Genomic DNA, 25,160 nt, shown 5'->3' with positions numbered 1-25,160 from the left:
CTTATTAGACTTGTTTGAAGAAGGCAGATACCCTCATTACTATGCAGAAATATACCTTGCATGTCTACGTATTACAAGGACAGCATAGCGCCAAAACTCTACCAAGCTAACCTCCAGTTAGGGCTCGGTAAAGGTAAAACTGTAAACACAGACACCGGAAGTTGTTTAACTGTTTAGAAGGATTTCCTCTCTAGTCCCAGGAGGGTACACTTACTACCTGCTTTCTGAACTTGCAAGTGTCCGTTTACTGTTGTTGCTTTTAAGGAGGGACAGCACAGAAGAAAAGCCAGCAACACATTGGAAACATTTACATATGACACCACTGAGAAAGCAGCTTCTGCCCTAAACATACAAAGAATCTTTGAAACTAAACTAGCAGCTCGAGTTATAGAAAGGGGAAGCATAGTAGGAACAGACAGACACTATCTCAAGGAACACACATGGGAAGGAGCTCTGTGCTCTCGCTCATTAAGGGATCATAATGGCTGACACTTAAGCCCGGTCAACACTACATGCAGGGAAAGTGCGGACCACAATCCCACCCACTCTATTATTGTAGGGAAGCAAAATAGTAAAGCAGCCATGATGGAAGACAGTTTATGGGTCCCCCACCACGCCTCCTCTCACCAATGAGAGGTGGTGAGGATGAGGATGACAGGGAAAGGATTTCTCCATGTAGCCCAGGTTGGCCTAAAACTCATAATCCTCCTGCTTCAGCCTGCTAAGAGCTGGGATTTATAGGAAGGCTACAGCAAACCTAAATGAAGGTTTCTTATAGATCAGAATGAACTCTTAATACAACCCAACAGATGCAAATATGAGTATTTACCTACATAAGCCTGAAAACTCAAGTCCGCAACACCAGAATCTACACCTATACACCTACACACACACACACACACACACACACACACACACACACACACACACACACACACACACAGAGCACTCAATTTTGATGGGATTCTAAACTGCGGTAAAAACTCACTGAAAACATTAGGGTAAAGAGCAATTGTTGAAAAAGTTCCAGATATATACACATTCTTTTTGACTACAGAAAATACTTCAAATTTCTCAAGTCCCGAGAAGCAAGCATAGATTTGAAATCCTCGTTCTTTTTATTTTTATGGTCTATAAAATAAGTGTATATGCTCTGCGTTCTTACATATTTTTTTCATCTACATGAAGATGATGTGCAAGATTCATATGTTGCAGAAAACATACTGTAATGTAGATGTCAGCACAGAGTAAAGAGCTAAAGGCCTAACTCACAAGCTCAACTGTAAGCAGCATCTGTTCACTTAGGGCAGACGATAACTTTAACCCCTGGATACAGGAGCTAACACGGGACATGCGTACACACATATCTACCTTTGAGTCATGATTTTGAAGGCATCAGGGAGGTAGCAGTCTGTGTTCTCCATCTGAAAGGGGTCTGCATCGCAGATCTTGTCGTCCGTCCGACCGTAGTTCGCGCTCTCGATCATGATGACGTCACTGCCCGGACATCGCAGGTCTATAGAATAACCTTCACAGGACAGCTCTCGTCTAACTAACCCGAATGGCAAGGCTGCTCTGCTGAAACCTAGGAGACAATTAACACGGAAAGTCAAGCTTTAACTCAAGTACTAAGTAAGTTATTTCACCAAGGCATTTTCAAGAGACATAATAAACCAGAGTCAAGAGATGTCAAGAATCCTTGTGTTTATTCTTAATTAGACATCTAACGGTTGCTATGAGACATTTTTATACATCTTTATCTGGACTCATCACCCTTATTAGACATCTTTAAATTACCTTTAAGAGTCATTTTCTCTATAATCTATTATAAATGCAAGTAAATATTTTCTGTTGGGTAAACTCAAAGATAAATCCAGGAAGGGTTGTCACAAGTGTGAAGGAGTAAGGCTCTGATATGTCCGTCCTTGCTGTCACATTTTTAATGTACACAGATTAAGTGTCAGCCTCATTACTGTAATGCTCCTCCACACTAGCAGTTCTTCCTGAGATAAAATAGTTACGACAATGAAAATTCTAGTGCACAGTAACATTTTCAACTTATAGATACTGTTTGAAAACGGTCATCATTGAAAAGATTTGGAAGATGAATATTTACAGGAGAAAGCACTAAACCAACCCACTCAAAGAGTAAAGGATTTTGGAAGTTACACAATCTATAGAGTGAAGTATATTACCTATGACATTAGCTGGTCTACGTGTAAAACTTAAATGCTTAAGTGCTGAATGAATTACGCAGGACGCAATAGGGCCCTATGCTAGAAAAGAATCTCGAATGGAATAAAAGCCTAGAATTTTAAGGAGTTTTATGTTATTATTATCATCAGTGTGCGTGTGTGTGCGTGTGTGTGCATGTGTGTGTGTGTGTGCACACGTGCGCACTGCAGTACATGACGTATGTGCTACAAATGTGTATGTGAAGGTCAGGGGACAACTTTCTGTAGTTGGTTCTCTTCTCCACCTCACACGGGTTCCAGAATCTTAACTCAGGTCATCAGGCTTGCGGGGCAAACACCTCAGCCTAATGACCAGCCTAAGCTAAGCTAAAATTCCAAACCAGAAATCCCATAAATTAGTACCAGAGCCCAAACCAACAGTGGTCAGTGACAGAAAATGAATGGGTGACAACTCTGATCAAGAAAGACTAGGGCATCGGCTGCACCAGAGTGGTACTGGGGATTAGTCAGCATAGTGACCGCCTCTCATGTGCTGCCTGAAGTCTCCCATTCTTGCCTGTCCAATCTACAACATTCCTTTAATAACTGTAATCTTCACGTTTGTTTTGGAGACGGGGTCTCCCTGTGTAGTTCTGGCTGGCCTGTAACTTGCTATGTAGACCAGGCTACCCTTGAGATCGGGATTAAAGGTGCTCACCAGTCTACCTGTCCTGTTTCACCATTCTATCACTATTGTTCTAATTACTCTGGGTTACATGGCTTTTACCCCTTCTAGCAAAATTACAGGGAAAACTCCGGACACACTCAGAAGGAAGTGCGCCAGTTTACAAACTTCAGTCTGGAGTATTGAGCGCGTCTGGGTCAGTGCAATGGTAACCCCTAATCTACGTGAGCTGCACAATGCCCTCAAAGCCTTCTGTAAGGAGCCGCATCCTACAAAAGGGTCCCTGGACCACACCCATAGGAGCGACACAAGCTCAAGCTCAACTCTGCTGAGAAAACTGAGAGTGTACGAGACTCCAGAGGGCGGAGAAGGATGCCACAAACTGGAACACAAGCATGTCAAGAGCTATGGCAAGCCTGGGAAGTTTGCCCTACGGTCTAAAAGGAGAACACCAGACCGAAGGGGGCGTGCGCTATTGCCAAGGATGGAGCATGGGCGTGGCTCCTGGCAACTCAGAACCAGATGTCTAGCTGGACAAATGTACACAAGGTGGTTTTCTTCCCCTACGAGGCCCGCTACACTTGACCCCTTCTGTAACTCCGTATTTAAAAAGCCATTTGGCTAATACTGCCTCATTTGTCTTAATTAAAAACATTGCTACGGCGTCACAAGCTCTTACTTATCTGTGGGGAAAGTAACGTGCAAACTCAAACAAGTGGCAGCCAATAAAATTTGAGTGTAAGCAAAGACTTATGGGAAGGGGGAAAAAAAAAACCCCACGGTATCAGTTATAAAAACACAACCACAAACAACCACCACCGGCAAAATGTCATCTGTGCCTCCTTCGGTTACTTCCTGTTGTTGATGAAGACGTATGTCAACAGTGACCTCTGACCCTGCCTGCATGGAGCTCAGAACATCCTCACTCTGAGTCTGCACTGAGCAAACTCAATGAGTTTCCTGGGGGAAAGGGCTACCCTTTTTTGTCCCTGGCTGACAGGACAAAATCATCCGCACTGTGGCTTTCATTTTTCATGGGACTTTTCCCTTTTCACGAGAAGTCATTTTTATTCAGGAATGGCCTTTCTTGAACACTTTCTTGAACGCATGCTTGAACACTGAAGGTAATCATGGCAGACTATTCTCCAGGTAAGGTCCTAGAAGGCACAGCCCGCAGCTCTGTGCCAGAGCCATGCAGCAAGGATCCTGGAGCAGAGGAAACTAAGACGTGTGGGTTTGTGGAGAAAATACTAATTTACTTACAGCAGTGATAGAGCGAAGATGTGCCAAGACCGTCTCCAGGGTCTTTTAAAAATAGTTTTATTTCTCTGTGGAGACCTTGTATTTGTTAACTCTCTGTCATCATAATTCCTCTTAATTCTCTAATACGGTTTTATTCTAATCTTTGAACATATCCGTAATAGCTGCTTTGAAACGTTTACCAGCTAAATCTATCAACTGGGCCTCTCTCCGAGGCAGCATCTTCTAGAAGCCTTTTCTCCAGAGCATGGCTCAACTTTCCCGTTTGTGTCTCTCATAAAATCGTAGTTGGAAACTGTGCTTCTTAGACAATATCCTGCTGGCGACTCTGGATTTGGATTTAATCCCAGTCACCACCACTGTTGCTCACTCTTCCGGGTCTTGCCCAGATCTACAGCTCTGATACTTCCTCAGTGAGCGTTTACCTTGTCTCTCTTCTCTTTGCTTTGGTTTCTTAGCCTGCCTTCCTATGATCATCCATCACTGTGTACAGCCTAAGGGTCAGCCCTCGGTGGAGCATAAGTGCTGCACAGAAGCTAGGAACCCTTAACTGTCATCACACTCGTGCCCACACTCCCTCTATCACTTTCCCTGGCACAAGTGTTGTTGCAGTTTCCACCCTCAACCCCAAACCCAGCCACAGCTTAATAGGAACAGCGTTAACTTGCAAAAGAGCTACCCCTGGTGCAGGAAGGAGAAATGGGGGGGGGGGTCGGAGCTGGCTTGGTGGGATAGGGTGTGAGTTCCTATGGTTTCTGACAAAAGTTCTGCAAATTTGCACAAGCAAATGCTCACCACTGGCTGCATTCCTTTCCACAATCCAAAATGGTCACTGCAGACAATTTTACCTCACCACGGTCAGAAACCCCTATGAGGATATTTCAAATGCTTAATGGCTAACGAGCCTTCAAAACCCCTTATTGATGGGAAATATTAAGGTCACTGGCTTACGGAGGAAGAAACAGAGGCTAAGTAAGATTTAAGTTCCCCGTGGTTTCACATGCAGTAGGGATGCCCTGACAGGCTGCTTTAAGACTCTCCACACTGTGACAGCTGTGGGCCCCAAGTTGCTATGGAGGGCGGACTTATAGTGCGCTGCCTGCTGTCAGTCTTGGGAGAGAAAAGGAGCAGAAAAGAAAACTGTGTGTGATGGTCAAATATTTGGTTAAATGGCTGGGCCGCCATGACCAACATCACGCAATCCCTAAACTGAAGCCCTGTAACCACATTATTATCACGACAATTATTCCTAGCTGTACTTGTGTTCTATTTTTATTTCTGTGCTTCCCCCCCGCCCCCCAAAAAAAGCATTCCAAGCAGCAAAGTCTAATCCAATCCATCTTGCTGACAATTAAAGAAAAAACTACTAGGAGGCTCCTGTGAGAAGAAAAAAAAAATCGATACTGCATCTTGGAGCTGGGCAAACATGGGTCCTGCCAAAGGCCAGCGCTTAGACTGAGGTGAACTGCTTTGCTCCGTTTCTCCCTTCAGAACAAATGATTCTTCAGTTACTTCCCCTCCCAAGCTATAAAATGTCAAGCCATAACTCTCCCTGCTGTGGGCAAGCGACTGAAGTCAAGACCTCCAGGCAACAGGTGCAGGGACCTGGGCCTCAAGTCAACTGCATTTAGGATGCAGCTCCCAGGAACAGGTGCACTGCTAGGACGGGGACCGGAAAGGTCCCAACTGGAACGGCACCTCTGGTGTCACAACCATAAGCATCTTTCCAAATGACAGGGAGCTTTGTCAACAAGGAGCGCGGTTTGTTGGACTTGCAGGCAAAATGACAAGCACTTCACCTTCTCCACCCTTGCCTCCATTCAGACTCGTACACAATTCTATGGGAACCCTGCCTACAAAGGGGGGCCTCATTAACCAGAGTATAAAAGTGTCAACATCTCTGGTACAGCTTTTCTTGATGACTCTGGACTAACCCATCCTGGATACCACTGCTCATGCTGCACTCGGGTGCTAGCAGGATGGGTGGCTTTTCATGATCAGGGACCTCTGTGGGACTGGGGCTGTGACTTCAGGCTGTATTGAGATATTAACTCGGGTCAGCATTTACTATGAGTGCTAGCCTATGAAATGTCTGAATTACCTCCATTCACATATGTTAATGAGTTCTCTTCCTGCAAGGAAAGCGTGCTAAGAGCAAGTCTCGAAGAGAAATTAGTTCACTAATAGTTCAAGAGTTCCGTTTACCTCCGCATGCTCATGATGTCAATGAAACACGATGTCTAAGATCTCAAGAGCTTAATAAAACTTTCTGTGGCCAAAGGCAGGGTGTTAGAAACATGATTTCGTGTAAGTCTGTGGGAGCTCAATGTTGCTTCAGTGTGTTGACTACTCCGGTTATTAGAATACATGATTTTAATTGGGGCTGACGAGATAGCTCACTGGTAAAGGTACTTGCCCTGAGTTCAAAGGTAGGACCAACATGGCAGACAACTGACTCACAGAAATTATCCTCTGACCTCTGAAAGTTGTACTCTGACCTTTGGGACACACCATAGCATATCTGCACATTCTCATACACACACACACACACACACACACACACACACACACACACACACACACACCAGGGTTTCTGTGTCCACTGATCTCTTTGAGGTATATATGTACTAAGAAAGTCAAATGGTGGCACGTAAGACTATAAATACCATTCACCTGTGGGTTTGTTTTCAATGCTAACAATAAAGATAAAAATGCACAACTTCCATGGGTTAGTGTTCAATTTAAGATCATGCGATTACACAGCTCAACACGGAGGCCCGCCATGCTTTAGTTTCTTCAGGCTTGTTCCCTGTATTTAACTAAGTGTCTGTATGTGTGTTCAGGCCAAAAGACAGCCTATGGGAGTCATTTCTTTTCTACCATATGGGGCCCAGGGATGGGTCTCAGGCTTGGCAGTGAACATCCTTACCAACTGATCCACCTTGCCAGGCCCCGCCTTTCCTTCTTGGGTCATTTGGGTTTAGAATCAAGCTGTTTATTTTAGAGAAATAAAAAAACTCACCTGAACGTTTGAAAAAAAATCGAAAGGATTTCAAGAGTTTATTATTTTTCAACCTTAACAGTAACTTAAGTAAAATCAATTTAAGCTCCCCCCTAAATGCTATAGTTATCTCTGGAAATATATATTTTTTAATTTAAATAAATGTATGATGAAAACTTGAAAGCTCTAATGACATAAGGTTCAAGAGAAAACGGGTATTTGTGAAGTATCACTGATCCTGGTCACCCTCTGGACACACCAAGGTAAAATGTGAAGGCTCCCACCAGCTGCCAGGTCAAATGTTAGCACTTTGGAGGTCCTCTCAGAGCGCTGAGAAAATAATTCATTATAAGTCCCTCAAAACATCTGGGATTAAATTACTTATTAGAAAGAAATTGATCCCAATCTCGTAAAAAGTTCCAAATTGTCCACCACTGGGTAATAATTCACAAGTGTCATTAAAACACTGCAGTTTAAGTTATAAAATATGACAGGTTTAATCCTGCACTTTAAAGGAAAGCCTCCCAGCAAGGATGTCTACTAAAATAACAGTTAGCCTCAGGAAAAACTATCTTTAAGAGTCTCAGCGTGCAGCCACAACCCCTCGGAAGCTCACGCACTCGGCCTTCCAGAATTCCACTCTGCTTCAGAAACCTTCCAATGGACTGCCGATCAAGCCTCAGTTACCTCAGTATGATGGAGTTGCTTGTAGACTGTGGCTTAGTCAACAGAACACTCCCCTAGCATGCGGGAAACCTTGAGTCCACACCGTGGCACCTCATAACTTAGGTGCATACCCATGCCCCAGCCATAATGGGGCCAGGAGAATCCGAAGTTCACGGCCATGCTCAACTGTGCATACAGCTTGGGGCCAGCCGAGGCTACACACAACCCTCACTCAAAAGCAAAGGAAAAAGAGTTCAAAGGAAAACCAGCTCAAGGCTTCCCTGACACTGAGGAAGTCTGACCTCAGGCTGGAATGCTCACACTGCATTGTGTCGTGCACAGCGTGTGCTCTGGTGGACAGCAGGACTGCGGCAGAGTCAACATGATTATGGACCTGTGTCTGGGTGATGGCATGGATGGAGGTGTCTCCTTGGGAAGAGAGTCTTCATCTAACCCAACCTCTGAAGCCAAGCCTACTGAAGGAAGAGCGGGGAACTGAGCTGCTTGCTCCACCATTCCGGTCATTAATTCCACGAAACCAAAAAGCAGTGGCCCACTTGTTTCTCTTCAAGAAAATAAACTATTCTTTACAACATGTCTGTTCCCAGCTAGCTAAAAGCCAATAGACGTTGTTAGCGTGAGGAACGACGTCTTTCTAGGTCATTCACTTTATACAAATAAATGAAAGCTCTCCTGAACAGCTTTATAATTCATGCACTGTCAACAAAGAAACTAGAAAATAATTACGGAATAAGTAAAGAAAGGCGATTTATTATCTCAGGTAGGGGACTGTCACCTCTCAAGAGCACAGTTGATTTTACAATGCCCTTTTCCTTGTTATCACAATCCCATTAATTCTGAAGCCTGGACTTGGAGAGCTATGTCCTTCAAAGCGATGACGTCAGAAGGAAGAACTCAGACTCTGGAATCTGCGTCTGCATCCAGTGTGGCACACCCAGCCAAACACACTAAACAGGACGCCATCCGGTCCTGTAACTTCATGGGAGTCCATTTCAACTACACCCAGGGCAGGTCTCCCAGATCAAAGAGAGTACAAGTTTGGAGAGTTTCTCTACCTACTGCTGGACTCGGATACAAACAATACTTTTACTAAAACATAAGGAAAAAACTGCAGAAAGCCACGAATCACAACCTCTTTTTTTAAAAAGGTGAATGTGAAGGGTTCTCGAATGCAGGACTCTTACATCAATGGAGTTTTATTAGGCAGTAATAAACTCTGAAGGTGTGAAGCAGTTCCACCAAGCTCAGGGAAGGCATCTCAAGGAAGCCAATTAATTCGGACTCCAGAGTCTGCTGTGCTAACAACCCCGAAACCACAGTGAAGCCACCCACGCATTTCTCTGTCCTGAGCAAGGAACCCCGGGTGACTGCAGGCAACCTCTGCTGACTCCAACAAGTGGCCCAAACGTGGAGGGCTCAAGAGGTTCCTTCCTAAAGAAAGGCATCCCTGCTGGACCCTGCCTTTCCAGTTAGCCGTGCCAACCACTCGTCGTCGAGAAAAGCCCATCCAACTACTTCCACTGAAGGGCCCAGTGCTTTCAACTTTCCATCACACGCACTTTTATTTGTTGCTACTAGTTTGATTGGGTTTCTATTGTTGTTCTGTGTGTTTGTTATGAGACAAGGTCTCATGTATTCTAGGCTGCACTTGAACCCACTCTGTAGCCTTTAACTTACCATCCTCCTGCCTCCACCTCTCCAGTACTGGAATTACGTGCTGACCAACTTAGTCCCACATTCCTTTTAAAGGATGCACTTGTTTCCTATAAGACCCCAAAGGAGTATCTAACTTAGAATTTTCCATATATATATATATAATTTATATATGTATAATGTATACATATAAATTTATAATGTATAGTGTATACATATAAATTATATGTATAATATATATATATTATATAAATTATATGTATAATATATATATATGTATAATGTATATATATAAATTTATAATGTATAATGTATACATATAAATTATATATGAATTAATGCTACTGCTACTGAAGACATTAGAAAATTTTTTTTCTGCCAAGAGGAAGAAAAATCCAGCCGGACTCCAAGAGGAAGCAAGGAAACTTCCTGTATGTGTGCCTAAGAAAAATTAACTTCAGAGACTCGAAACATGTTGAAATATTTCCTTGTATGTCCACAAAACACTGTGGAAATTTTGATCGATTGCTGTTGCAATCATAAAAGTTTAAGACACCAACAGTCACCAGCGATATGTCGGATTCTTTTGGATTGGAGGTGGTGGCATTGATGTCGCAATCAGATGCAAAGACAAAAGTTCTGAAGGACGACAGGAACTTGTGAGGAAGGCTAACCAAAGTTGTAATATAGTAATACACACATATAAAATATTCCCGAGCAACGTAACAACTGCTGTGCTATTTATCCTTGTTAACGACACTCCCGAACTAATGAAAACTTCCGAGAAGCCCCAACAAGTCAAAGGAGAGGATCAGCAGGCCCCACCCCCTCAAAATACAAAGGCAGGAAATGGCCACCAGGAAACATACTACTCTGCATGCGAATTTTAAAACAAACAAACAACAACAACAAATATTTAAAATTTGGCCTTATTTTTAAAAAGCATCAGGCAGAAGCAAGCCTTTCTCTACTGCTCAGCCTCTTTCCCTGTTGTACTCCTGTCTCCAGCGGGCTCTAATTTCTCTTTGGATCAGGCTGGCATATGTTAAATCAGTTAACAAAGGGGAGAGAGGCAGTGCCTTTATTTCTGTGCCTTGTAGGAAGCCCGCCCAGCGTGTGAACCCCTCTAAAAGGCACCAGGTGACTCTAGCCACAGCCACACTGTACTTTCGGACGGAATTCTAGCCCACGATGGATTGCAAGTGTCATTTGTTAAATGACAATATGGTGGCTTGGACATTGAAGTGAGTCTGGGTACTGTCTCTGTATTTGTCTTTGAGGTCTGTCTACATTTTGATGAAGGGATGGATTTGTTCTTTTGTTTTGTTTTGTTTTTTAAGAACCGGAATTTTGTAAATCGTTAGCACCATAAATTGAATCTGCTATTGCACGGCTATAAAACCTTAACAGAGCAACATGGGACTTGTGTACCCAGTCGAAAGGCGGCCATTTTGTATGTGCACTGAGCTGCCAGGCACGTGCATCGGGAAGGAAGAGGCAGCCTAGTGTGAGATCCAGTGGAAGAGCTCCTGTCTCAGCGGAGTTAGCTTCTAGCTCCAGAGATCCTAACGAATCACAGGAAGGTGCAGGAGAAACAGCCCCCGTTCAGGCAGTGTGCCCATGCCTCGCTCATGCCTAGGTGAGGTCCTTGGCAGAGCCCTCCCTGAACTTCAAATGTTTATTTTCCTTCCATAGCCTGGGATACTTTTAATTTTATCCTTATAAAGTAGACAGTCTGAATTAAAAAGATCCTTGACTATTAAAAACACATGTAAAAAGCAGAAATTAAGCGTTGCAAAAGCAATCAACCGTTTTAGGGCTCTTCTGGGCTCACAGAGACGGAAGCGACAATCACTGAACTGCAGTGCTGGGGTCGGCATCGGGACCTCAGTGGGTCCGTCAGCCTGGTGTTTTCTCTGGGACTCCCAACAGTGGAACTGGGTGTCTCTGACTCTTTTGCTGCCCTGGGACTCTTTTCCTCTTCGGGGGTTGGCTAGTCCAGCTTTGGTGTAAGGACTTTTGCCTAGACTTATTGCTTCTTGTTTTGTCCTGTCTGGCTGGAGGCCTCTCTTGGAGCCCTGCTCTTTTCCGAAGGGAAATGGAGGGGGAGTGGATCTTAGGGAAGGGGCGGAGCTGGGAGGAGAGGAGGGAGGGGCAAGTTTAGTAGGAATGAATTACGTAAGAGAAAAGTCTATTTCCAATTAAAAAAAAGAAAGAAAGAAAAGGGAAATGAGAGTTAAGGTGAATCTGACTCGGAACAGCAGCAGGCGACTAGTAGACAGATCATGTTTCCCAAGTAGAGGCAGCATTAAAGCTAAGAACCGCGTCTGACCAGGAGAAAGCCTTATCCGTCAGCGAAAGCTCTGCCACCTCATGTTGGCACAGAAGAGTCACTGCACCAGCAGATAAAAGAAGCACTTACAGAAGAGCCCGCTTTACATTCTGGCCTTGTGAACTGCGGAGAGGTAAGAATAAATCTTCATATATGACGACTGGGCATGACCACTGTGTGGAACAGGAAAATGTTGTGTAATGGCATACCCAGTGACTGCCCGAGATCACTGCGGTTAACACGGAAACGCGGTCATTCTGCGAATGTTATGCAAATGAAACACAGGTCTGATCTAACCAAGAGCTAGCCCCACTACTCAGGAGACTGATAGACGATGACTCCAAGTTCAAGGTTATCATCCTGAGCTGTATGGTGAGGGCCAGCCAGTTAGAGCTATACATTAAGATCCAGTCTCCAAACTCAATAAAATGGCTTTAACGTTGGCAAAAATGGTATTTCAATTCTTGATACAATCACAATAGTAATAACAACATGTGAAAATTATACAACATTTGCATTTCAGTATTCTATTATAAAATATTTAGATATTCATTTCCCTTATTATATAAAAATATGTAACACCATCAGTTATGCATTTGGACACACAAAACCAAAAAAGATATTTATGGGCCACTCTACCAAATACGTTAGGCAGAACAGAGAAATGGTCTAGCCTCTTCTCAATGAATACTTGATATCAATTAGTTTTGGTAATTGGTATTGTCTTGATATTTGATATTGAATACAAATAGATCACAGACTGAACCCTAAGTGGGGCACTGGAGAATGATCAGATGGGTTGATGACTTTTAAAAATGCTCCCCATAAATATGCCAACTTCTAACTGATTAATTTGATAATCTACACAGTTGTAACTGAAGGGCGTGGCTCTTCAAATGTTAACTACTTCAGGCCAACCATCCAGAAAAGAACAAGACGTTGGCTTGAGTTAGAATATTTATCTCTTCAGGATGACAGCATCAGTGTGTCAGAACCTCCACTTGAAACCTAGGCATGGTTACCGAATTGATCCAGTGTTAGTTCACAGCCTGATAGTTATAAAACGCTTTACCCTAAACGTATTACCCAAGTGGAAACTCATCAGAAATTGAGACCAGCAACCCCAAATGTTTAAGGTGGTAGCACTCATCCCACTCTCTACACACTTAACACACGTCTGAAGCTAAGTATCGATTACATTCTAGTTACCATGGACAAGCTAGCATGTGCATGAGTCTGCTTCTGAAACTGCAATGAAGTCCTATTTATAAAATAGAAGCTGCCACCTTCTCCCAGTGGATGGACAGCTGTGTCTCTCTTGAGGAGTGATTTGTATAGATTTGGACCAAGGAAACCTAAGCACGGAAGGAAGGGGTTTTAGGTCTCACTGCGTAGCCTTGCCTGGCTTACTAGGGTGCCCTTGAACTCAGAGATCTGCCTGCCTCTGCATCCCAAAGGATGGACTTAGGAGCACCATCACAGGAGGCAAGAACATCCATTTTAGTTAGGGCTGGGATCTCACTTACAGACCAAATGTGGGCCAGGACCTCGACAAGACCCTGGATTAGATCCCCAGTGGTGAATATCAATATCCCCCAAAGCCCAGAAAATAAAATGAACTTAAGAAGCAAAAAAAAAAAAACAAAAAAAAAAAAAAAAAACTGTATTTAATGGGTAAGAACAAAAGGAATTTGTTTTAAAAAAATCAAATTTGGTTGCATTTTCTCATATCAGCTTACCAAAGATCTAGTTGTTTATTGTAATAATTGGGTTTATAATTTAAGTGCTTCCTATTTTGAGTCATTTTTAATGTTGGAAATATATCAATCCACTTTTTGTTGCTTTTATTTCATGAATAGGAATTGAATGCAATTAAGATCACATTTATCCACATTTTCATTATGTTTATGCTATACTTCAGCTATCTCTGAGATCATGAACTCGTACAATCTTTCAGAAAAGATCCTTACCAAATCCCACTTATGATAATATATTCTAAAAACCATCTAACAATCTGACAGTAATTTGGACAAAGGGAGACAGTACAAATTTTAATACTGGGTAATATCCCACAATAGAAGAGTAATTTAGAGGCTCCTGATAAAAGACAATGGTTTCCTCCTTGAAAATACTGGAATATTAGATAACACAATAAAAAAAAATACAAGTCATGGTGTGGAGCATGATCAGTTTAGAGGTGGACCCAGGAAAACCAGGAGCTAAGGTCATCATCTTCCACCTTGTGAGTCTGAGGTAGGCAGGCTTAAGCTAAGTGAGATTTCATTGAGAAAGCAAAACAATATCGTGACTACACTGAGTTATTCAGTGATACACATATTGCTAGAGAGGGCTCTGAGGGGTGCTCGCTGCTCTTCCCGAGGACCCGAATCCCTACATTCATTTTGGGGAGCTCACAACCAACTGTAATTGCAACCCTAGGATATCTGACATCCTCCTCTCTGGCCTCCATAGACACTCAGACATATGTCTCACACACACACACACACACACACACACACACAAATATGAAAATACAGCTTTAAAAACAGAATTATAAATGTACTCCCATTTACTCATAGAGGGAAGGGCAATTTAAGGAAACCTTTGGCATGAGAGAAAGCAGCCCATAGGGGTCTCAGGCATCAAGATGTGCATAAAACCTCATCACTCACCCCAAGGGACCAAGAGACAGACCTGACAGGAGTTGGGAGTTAACGTGAGCAGATGAGGAATGAAGCAGAAAGCACATGAACAGGTAAAGGAGGGCCCGGCCCTTTATGGGAACATCTGAAAACACTTCCTGTGCTAACACCTGAGTGAAGTTCCCATTCTTTCCTTCTTTGTGGCTGAGCACTGCCATAATCTGGAGTGCAGACCGATTCGGCTACTCCGAAATCTGGTCTCTATGGCCTTCACAAGTCACCTTGCCTGATCTGGAGTGCGCTTCCCCTGGGTGACCACTGTTCAAATTTATGTCACAGGGAAAAGGTAGGTTGGTTAAGCAAATGATTCCTGCAGGTCCCACTGTCTTTCCACATTCAGAACTCCCCATCTCCCACTGTGTCCTCACAGTCCGTTTCTATCCCCACCTCCCCAGTAACATCCCACAGTTGGCAGCATTCTGTTGTGATAAACTTTATATTCTGCAAGGTGGCTGCGAAAGCTATTTGTCTGCAAATTAACCACACATATCAAGGAGAGGAGCAGAGAGTTAGCGCCATCCTGGAATGCTACTATGGAAAAGCTGCAGTTTGCTTATTGCGTTAAATTCTCGTAGACGGCAAGCACGCACTACACAGTTGTCTTATTTTAAAGTCTCATTTGCACGGTCATATCTTCAGAACCTCACGGCGTCCTCTCCAACTGCAATTCCATCCCCCATGTTCAGCGTTTTTGAACCCCCCTCTTATCTAAGGGGTAGGAGTTCCCTCCTCTTCAAACCTTCCCCACTTAGCAGAAGACGGCCGTGAGACTTCTCAGGAGACCCGAGGCAGACAGAATATGTTTTGCACATTCACCACAGCAGCTCAAACACACTAACAGTGTTGGGTTTTTAAAAGAGACGTCACCTCCTGCCAAAAATCACGGGCATATCCATCGAGGAACAGAGGAGACCCATGTCTCTGTAGGAGCTGTCTCTGCAAATCTTCCTGAAAAGACAGATTTAACTAGACGTCTTTAGTCCTCAGAAGGCCACCCACCTTTTGCAGACGTGTTCTCTCAGACTCCCAGGTGACATGGATACAACTCTTAGCCCTGCAACTGTGTGCTGCTTGCCTGTAGGCTAAACTAGTGTGTAGGGAGCATCTACTTGACACCCATAGGCGGACACCTTTGCAGGTGACCTTGTATGGGCTTTGATAGCTGTTGGATGCTCATACATCTTTGGGGGCGTGGTCTTCTGTGGTAATTTGCTGCTGGGAACTATTTAATCACATGATTAAACATGCAGGTCCCCTGTCTCATGAAGCCCGCCTGGATTTGAGCTAGACTTCCAATGCCTGCTTGCAAAGCTATCTGGCTTGTCAATATCTGTTCTTCAGTGTTCCCACCATCAAATGGGAGTGACAACGGGCCCTATGCCCTTTCTTCGGGTTTTGTAAACACACACACACACACACACACACACACACACACACACACACACACACACATCACATCACATTTAAGGACTCAAACGTAACTACTGCCAAGCCTTCAGTTTTACCAGCACATTGGAGGAGAAAAGGTCCTGACGTGTCAGTTGGCAATTCTGCAACTTGGGGCAGTCTCGGAGAGGTCTCCTCCTATGTCCAACTATCCCAGGAAACAAGACTAATTGGTAAATTATACGGTAGATGTAACCGACTCCATGTAAATAGTTTGTGTATGATGAAATCAAGATTGCAGGCAATTAGAATTAAGTTAATCCCTCTTAGGCCCGATTTCTTCCCTTGCTCTTTTTAAAGCTACACTGGTACCCAGGACAGGAACCCAGCATCCCCGCCCCCTCCAAGGACTGGGTACATTCTACAGACACTGCATATAATCTCAGTTCTCAGGAGGACTCTGACCAGTTCAAGCCAGGAGTAACATCCAACCTACTTGCCAGACGGACTCTCCTTCCTTCCTTCCTTCCTTCCTTCCTTCCTTCCTTCCTTCCTTCCTTCCTTCCTTCCTCTGAGGAGAAGAGAAGCTTCTCCTGAGAGGTATTCTCTCTGTCACAGCCAAGCAGTCCTGCCTCCACATTCCCCAGACTAAGGCAGCAGCAGACCCATGAAGCCCCAGCACTGACCTAGGTCCTTCTGAGCAGTGCAAAATACTCTTTGGCTTCAAGATGTATCTATCTTCTTATTTATTTATGTAACTACACATTTATTAGTTATGCCAAGTGTCTAACAGGACAAAACTCAACATAAAACTCACTTTACAACTCAGAACAGGAGGCTAAGTGTTTTATGTAAGGTCACATGACTTTAAGGCTGAGAGACTGGCTTTAGCGCTGCTCCCACAGCAGCATAGCTTGTCAAGTCCTGTCTGGAGGACTCTTAGGTTTCCAGGCCATTTCACCTGCACTGCTAATCTCACTGACCAGGCAAAGCACTGCAACCCCCACACACATTGATCAAAATCTTTCCTACGGAGCTGGGGAACTGGTCACTGGTTAACGGCATGTACGACTCTTGCACAGGACTGAAGTTCAGATCCTAGCAACGTCTTAAGGCGGCTAACAGTTTCTAGTAACACTGAAGTTTCATGTACACACACACACACACACACACACACACACACACACACAGAGAAAGTAATTATTTGAAAAGTATTCTAAGCACTAAAACTAAATATATTAAATGTACATTAAAAAGAACGATCATTTTAATGTAACTGGAAGTCATGTTGTTGAAATGAATTAATCGTCTTTCTAAAATGCCATTCTATCATTTGGGGGCCAGTATGCTTGCCTACACGTATTCTGTGTGTGTAAGGGAGACCAGAAGTCTGTGTGGCATCCTCACTGAGAATTGAGGAGAGATCCTACACGGGAAGCTGGGAGGAGTTTCTCTAAGCCACAGCACTTTAAGGGAATAGGAGATACACTTTGAGGAGCTGGAAAGACCTCTGCGTGTTTTCCTGCAGCCGTCGTCGCTGTACCTGCATGCCTGCGTCTCAGTCTCCTTGTTCACCGCTCGGCTGAAGCAAAATAATCAGACCCTGAGGTGGGTGTGGAAGGGTGCACCTGGGACCCCAGCACACAACGGAAACAAGCAGGAAGATCTGGAGGTCAAGGTCATCCTTAGCTACCAGTGAATTAGAGCACAGCCTGGGTTGCATGAGCGCCTGTCTCAAGGGGGAAAAAAAAATCACACAAACACCCGCACTATTTCCAAATACTCCCGCAACATTTTAAATTTCAATGTGCACGTTAACGATCTGCAAAAATAAGAGAAGTTACAACGTCCAACGTCTCTATCAGTGATGGGGAGTTATGTAACCATCTTTAATAGAAAACCCTGCAGTCTTCTATAGTAGGATGACGGATTTCTTTGTGTTATCTGTTTTCCTGGTAGACACCCCATTATAGCTTGACTCTGTGTGCTTTCTGATTAGAGATGGAAGAGAAAGCATGTGTAAGTATCAAGATCCCTATCCCCTAACAAAGAAATTACCTCATAAATGCATATTAATAAGCCAATATAACCAACCATAGCCAAACACTATGACATCATATTTTAATTCTTCAAAACATTAAGCTTCCAACTCAATTTCCTCTGCTGGGCTGTTTTTACTTGTTATATTTCAAGGATTTTCTTTAAGTGGGTGAAGACGTGTTTGCTTCATTTTATTCGTAAAACAGGGTCTTATTAAGTAGGCCAGGCTGGCCTGAAACTGGGGACCCTCCTGACTCGTCATCCTGGGATCCGCCTACCCTTCCCTGGAGAGCTACTTTTCTTTTAACTTGCTATTAATAACCCAAACATTTACTAAGGAGTTGTCACGTTCTAAGAAGAGCCAAACCTACTAAAATACAGACTTGTCCGTTTGTGCTTTTCGACTGCTTGTTCTTAAAAGTACAGAGCAGAGGGGTACATCACACAGTGAAGTAAAGATGAAGGAAAGAAAAAAAATTGGACTGCTGTCTTGATTTGCAAGAGGGGAGTGGGGAAGAGTAATGTTATAAAAATCCGACTGTTAAGACTAAATATAACGAAGTGAGCAAGACTGAACTTCAGTAACTAAGGCCACATCAGAGGGTCTGCCTAGTTCTTACTATCATTTAGCACTGAGTAGTTTCATTGAGCAGTAATCCAGGGTCTGGGGAGATGGCCCAGTCACTAACGTGATGGCCCCCCAAGCAGAAAGAACCAGAGTTGCATCACAGCCAGTCATGATGCTAACTAATCCCAGTATTAGAGAGAGGCCTTGTCACAAGACAAGTGTTGACAGCTCCTAAGGGGCCACTCCAAGGTTGTGCTCTAGAGGCCTGTACGCCGAAGCACCTGCATTCACGCACATACACACAAAATAATACAAATACGTCTAGAACCCATGTGACGTCGAAAACACCGGTCAAAACGTTTTTGCTCACGGTTCTGCTCACAGGACAAATCCCAGCCTACATTGGCCTCCTTTTCACCATTTGCACTTTTGCACATTTGCACTTTTGCACTTTTCCTAAATGAACCTAGATGCTCCAATGCAAAAGAAAGCTGTGAAACCCTCCAAAACACAATCGGCAAGTTGCAGAAGCACCATTAGACACCTGTGGTTTCCGTACTGTTGATCAAGAGACCCCTCTGACCACCTGGCATCACTCTCTCAGTGGTAGCCATCTCAAATCCTACATAACTTACACTTTTTACCCAAGTCCTTCTCATCCTCCTTCCCACAAGCACCCGCCACAAATTCTTTCAGTTTTGCAGGCCTGCGTGGGGAGGTCTGACGGCTTCTCTCTCTAGGCATCAGGATTAATTTGTGATTCTTAGGTACCTAGTGTAGGCTCTGCTGAACTTTCTAGCCACGAAGCAGGCAGAGTCAAATCCCCACACTCAAAATTTCAAATGTATCAACTTAAAGACTTGTCTTTAAGAATAGACTCTTAAGAAAATTTAAAACCAAAGAAGCCACTGAAACTATTTCGCATATACAAACATTGGCCCTGTAAGCTTGCTGACTGGGTTGAGTCTTCAGAAACTGTGTTATGATGGAAGGACAGATGTGACGTCTGTCCTCTGACCTATAGACATCTACACACATGCTTGTGCATTGCATGTGGTCTTGCTGGAGGGGGTGCATTGCTAGGAGCAGGCTGTGAGGTCTCCTGTGCTCAAGCTAGGCCTGGTATGACAGCCTCCTTCTGCTGCCTTGGGGATCCAGATGTAGAACTCTCAGCTCCTTCTCCATCACCACATCTGCCCGTGCACCTCCATGTTACTCACCATAATGATAATGGACTAAACCTCGGAACTGGAAACCAGCCCCAAGTCAATGTTTTCCCTCGTAAGAGTTACCACAGTCTTAGTGTCTATTCACAGAAATAAAGACCCTGACTCAGACACACAGCACGGACATTTACACTACTTTTCCCCACTTTCCTGCAAAAATCACAATCTTATCTCTAGGCATCATATTCTGAGAAATCACCTGCTTCCTAGACCCACAAGGTTTTATACTAAGGTCCAACTCGTCACACTTAAGCAATTAGGAATAATTTCGATTTATACAGTACTCCTGCTGCAGAATATCAAATCTCGTATCTTTCTTACCCTTGGATCCCCTCACGTATCTGCATGTGACGTATTCTATTAACACATGGTGCTATCTGAGGAAGAGTGAAGCACACCCAGTCTCCTCAGGACATGCTGTGCTGGGAAGGGTTTGACCAGGAAGCTTTTATTATCGTTTTGATAAACTATTCTCCACGGGGAACTAACTTCTTATAAGAAACTACTCTAGACTTGCTATGTCCACAATTTGATATCAATCCCAGGAATATTTGTAATTGCTCCTGGCTGATGAACAGTGTCAAACGTTTTAATGCACAATTGAAAGAGTGCTGACTCGCCCAAATTGGGATCCAGGAGGGAAGTGGTGACTCCCACCTCCCCTAAGTTAGGTAATGGATATACTGCTGTCAGACATGGAGGCCAACTCAGCAACTGCTCATACAGTTCACTCACTCTGCACACACATTCCACCAACTGGTTCTAAGGCTGCCAGCCCCACTCAGGCCTCTCCTCTGGTTCATGATTCTTCTTAAATAATATTTAATAGTGGGTACGAGCTCAATAATCCGTACAAAGTGCACAACCAAATATTTTTGGACTTGTCTATCTTGAGCTAATTACAAGGGTGAGGTAGGGTTTAATATTCCCAGACTTCAGGCCTAAGTGCATCTTTCTGAGAAAGTGTGCCACATTCCTGGAATTTTAATCCATTACCAGTTTCCTACCAAGGGACAGCTCTCTTGTTTTCCTTACATTAATTATATATGGAATCTTCAGGCTGAAACTCTGACAGGCAGGAATGTAAACGAGCTGAGCAGAACTATTTTAATTAAAAAGAATACACACAAACACACCATTCTTTAACAGAAATTCAGCAAATGCTTAAAAAAAATTTTTTTTTTTGTAATTTGGAAGGTTATGTTGCTCAAATAAAAAGCACATGTTAAGCAGCGCGTCACATTTGATTATTAATTAATGCCGAATAAGTAGCTCACTTAAAGCTCTTTCTGCAATCGTAATGAGCATCCGAAGATTTTGGGGGAAAGCGCAATCACAGACAACACAGCATTATCTAAGGTTGAGCCAGGGGACGCTGAACTCTCGGCTCTGGCAAAAAAATATTACCTGATTACAACTAAATTTAAAAGACTATAATTTGCAAAATATGAAAGATATGTAATTACGGAGGTTACTACCAAGAAATAACCTGTCTACATTGCCTCTGAAATGATACATAGAGATGGGAACCAACTAATAACGCTGCTCTCGACAGAAAGGTAAAAATGTTCTTGGAGCCTCTGCTTTGGAGGTAGCCAAGGGGCTGTTGTTACTATGTTATTAGTAAGAACTGACGAACAGCATCACCCAGTGTAAGCCTCATTTCCTGGATGTTAACTGTTTCCTATGTGACCCGTGCACATTCTCACAGAACCGCGCCTGACACCTCCTCTGGCCCTGTTTAAGACACCATGAGCTTGGGGTTTGTTTCCTTGTACACCTGAACAATAGTCGCGGGGCATTCGCATTTGAAAGAGATAGATTTTTTTTTATGGAAATCTCGATCCTTAATTAAATCACAGAATGAGTTTTTGAAGTAGTAAATAATAAATCACAATGAATCCTCAAACTGGTTGTCAAGGAAACGACTTTGCTTCTGGTGTAATTGCTGTTGTGCCCATTTGCCCTCTCCGCCACCGAGCCTCATCGCGCATTCTGGTCAGAGACTGAGAAAGTAGCTTTTCTATTCCTCTCAGGCAATCATGTAACATGCATTGAGCTTGACTGAACAGGGCCATGCGACCATACAAATGCTGAATTCAAGGCCTTTCCTCTTCTGTCTGGAAGCAGTAATTAGCTAGAAAGCAGTATATTACTAGCGAGACTTGGCTACAAAACGCAACCAAGGTGCCTTGGCTCTTAGCGGCTGTGTTTACAGCGTGTTTTTACTAATTTAAAATTTTACTATCAGAAGAATCATCTGTGAACCAATATTCCCCGATGTCTCAAAAGTTAGGTGTGGACGTTCTTTAGGTTTCTTTGAAGACGGACACATGAGCATTGACGCAGCACCGTTTGAAATGGAGGAAAAAAGAGCAAAGTTCCTGCCAATAGATTTCACCAGCTCAACCCAGCTTCCCTTTGCCAGTCCCGCCTTACCTCTATCCAATTACACTGGTCATTTTGGGGGTAAGAATAATATAAAATAAAATCCTGAGATGAACGGGCAGTGCCTTTATGAACTGTACACGCCCCACCATCTCCTGGTGTCTGTATCTCCATGACTAGGATCACAATAGAAGGCATCTGCTTACAGACTTAACTCAATCGATTTTCAAAAGACCTTAGCTCCCTCTGTGCTGTTAGACCCTGGACATTCTTAAGTTCACTCAATAGGTAACTTCTCCCTACTTACTTTAACCACGATTAAAAGGTACCAACAATATCACGGTATAATTTGTATCCAACCAGCAGGTGTCGAAAGGTCAAAATTATCTTCATCAAAACAATGCCCTTGGTTCAATGTTCTCGTTCTTTGTACAGGCATAGCAGGCTTCCCACTCACAGGGCAGGTCTGCTTCCTCATCTGTGCAAAGGTAAGAGTTTCCTAATGGTGGACAAAAGCATTCAGACCATGTGTTTACCTCCTTCCAATGTGTGTTTAGTCTGAAAACAGTCTATCTGCTTTTGTTTTCTACATGGTACAATGTTTCTGCTTTGTGTTTATTTATGATACATTATAGTTATCTACTTCCCTATCTATCTATCTATCCATCCATCCATCCATATCTATCTATCTATCTATCTATCTGTCTATCTATCTATCTATCTATCTATATTTATCTATGACTAGGATCTTCCTATGTATGCCATGCTAGCCTGGAACTTGGGGTGTAGGGCCAGCTGGTTTTAAATTTGCAACCCCCCCAGACTCAGTCTCTCAAATACTAGGACTACGGGTGTGCAACATCACGCATGACAAATTCTTCTATTTCCCATTTAAAAATAAAACTACAGAGCAATAAATTGTTTTAGAACAGCAGGTCAAAAATTAGTATTAAATTTTATTTTAGGAAAACAACTTCTGCATGTAACGCTAGGTAGAAAGGAGAAAGAGTCTTTAAAAAACATGAAACAGCATGGGACGCTTATGGGTTAGGCTGTGAAGAGAGTGGTTTTATCTAAAAAGGAAAAAAAGGATTTAACAATCCAAAGCTTGTATGATATAAAGGTTTGCAACTGACTTTAAAAAAATGAAAACAAAAAACAAAACTTCTGGTCATTTGTTTTCATTTTGACATGGGTTATTGACCTTTCCTGTTCCAAGTGAGGACATGTGTGTGCACATGTGTGCCGTGTGTGTGTGTGTGTGTGTGTGTGTGTGTGTGTGTGTGTGTGTGTGTGTGTGTGTGTGTGTGTGTAAGACAGGCCTCCCAAACCCATTACCCTCCCTTACAGCCTTGGGATTCTCCAGTCTTTGTTCAGTCAGAGCTGGGTTGCAGCCTTGTTCCACTACGCCCAGTGTTACAGCATTACTCCTGAACTTGAATGTACTATTCACTTTGGTCTTTAGAAAGCAAAGAAAGCCTCCACGTCGCCCGTCACAGCACGTACAGGAGGGAGGTAATCACAGAGACATCAGCTACCTAGAAATGGAAAGTAATAAGAGCGAGTTGGCTAGTTCAGCTCCTGTAAGCAAAGAATGTTGTAGGCCTCTCTCTCTCTCATCAAGGACATGAGAATCTCACTAAGGATCTCCTCCCTGGTTTCATTTGAAATGAACCAACTCGAAAATTCTTTGTATAACCAATATTTATGCTGGTTCTCGAGAATAACAACGGTAGGTGGGAATTTATATTTCTTCAAAATGGTTCAGTGAAAGGCTGGTTGTGTGCACACCAGACCTAACGGAAACTAATCGCAGCAGTCCTGCTGGCCCGTGCTAATCTGGAACCTGACTATTGCTATCTGGCTTCCTAGATCTTGAAAAACAGCCTAAAAACCAGTAATTATTGATACTGTAACAGCATTCAATAGTTCAGGATGTCCCGCTTTTCTCTGCTGGTGCTCTGACAAGAGAGATGTATCTATCACACTGTAGGTACACTTTGGAGCAAAGTGATATGCCCCATGACATCCTTTCTCTCCCAAAGAAACAAGCTCTACCTCAACTTGGGAAGTTAATTATGTGCTTTGGTTTCACAAAGCAACTGCTAATGCCAGCTGCATTCTAAACACAGGTAAACAGAGACAGTTTGAGCTGTCAACAAAAGACATAATTAAGTAGGAAAGACGCTGTCAATAAAACATGGCCACATGTAAAACTCTGGGAAGCAAACAGCGCCAAGCACCCTTGGGTTACACCGTAGAGTCAATACACTCTTAACCACTAAATAACAGGCTTCGGTAAGAACAATCCGGAAGGAGAAAGGTCTTCGAGCATGAATGTGGGAAGACAAGATACTGCACACAAGAAGATTAAAACCTATTGTTCCCTCCCATCTCAGGCAGGATGCTACAGGAGAGGAAGGAGGCACGTTAAACAATGTGCATGCCTGTTTTCCCAACTCCTAGATTTCTAGAAGCATCCAAGAGTTTGCTCATCACAGGCAGCAGGTATTCGGGTCTTAATCATCTGCTGGAACTGGCTGAGAAGCGTATGAGGAATCTTAGGAACTGTGAGCATGCAGAACACGCCTTTTCAGTTGGGAAGATGTCAAGAGTAAAGGGGGAAGGCACTCAGGCCTCCCCACCCCACCATGTGTGCACGCACGGCTACAGTGTTCTTCGATGTTTCTAATTGTGCCCTGACCCATCTGAGCAGTCCCATTTGGACTGAAGAACGTGACTTACCTTTATACTTTTTAGGTCAAATTGACATTTACTGGAAATAACAAAGGGGTTTGAAGTGTGTGTGATGTTGTTGTTATAAATAGTGTGGTCACCACAAACAAACAAACAAACAATGCACACTAAATCTATACAAAGGTGTTGTCTCCAGTGTAATGAAAACAGAACTAAAACTCAAATGATTTAGAGGGGAAAAGTCACAAGTCATCATTTCCCCATTTTTAATTTTCCAACACTGGTGGAAGAGGAGGGGGAGGAAGAAGAACAGAAGAAAGAAAGGAAGAGAGGGGAAGGGAGGGGAGACGAGATGAGAAGA

At 43.3% G+C, this 25,160-nt stretch overlaps 1 protein-coding gene across 36 annotated transcripts in view; it reads right to left on the bottom strand.

The window, feature by feature from the left end:
- Adgrl2 (adhesion G protein-coupled receptor L2) overlaps window positions 1-25,160 on the bottom strand; it is a 493,623-nt gene that overhangs the window by 70,720 nt on the left and 397,743 nt on the right. For all 36 annotated transcript variants that reach the window (XM_032897155.1, XM_032897173.1, XM_032897166.1 and 33 more), the window contains one exon: window positions 1,372-1,585. In XM_032897155.1, the coding sequence (XP_032753046.1) occupies window positions 1,372-1,585 (214 nt within the window). The remainder of the gene's footprint in view (window positions 1-1,371; window positions 1,586-25,160) is intronic.

Source organism: Rattus rattus, chromosome 3 (assembly GCF_011064425.1).
Source record: "Rattus rattus isolate New Zealand chromosome 3, Rrattus_CSIRO_v1, whole genome shotgun sequence".
In the NCBI taxonomy this organism is placed as follows: Eukaryota; Metazoa; Chordata; class Mammalia; order Rodentia; family Muridae; genus Rattus; species Rattus rattus.
The sequence above is the reverse complement of the archived record's forward strand: the minus strand, read 5'-3'. Positions and strand labels throughout refer to the sequence as shown.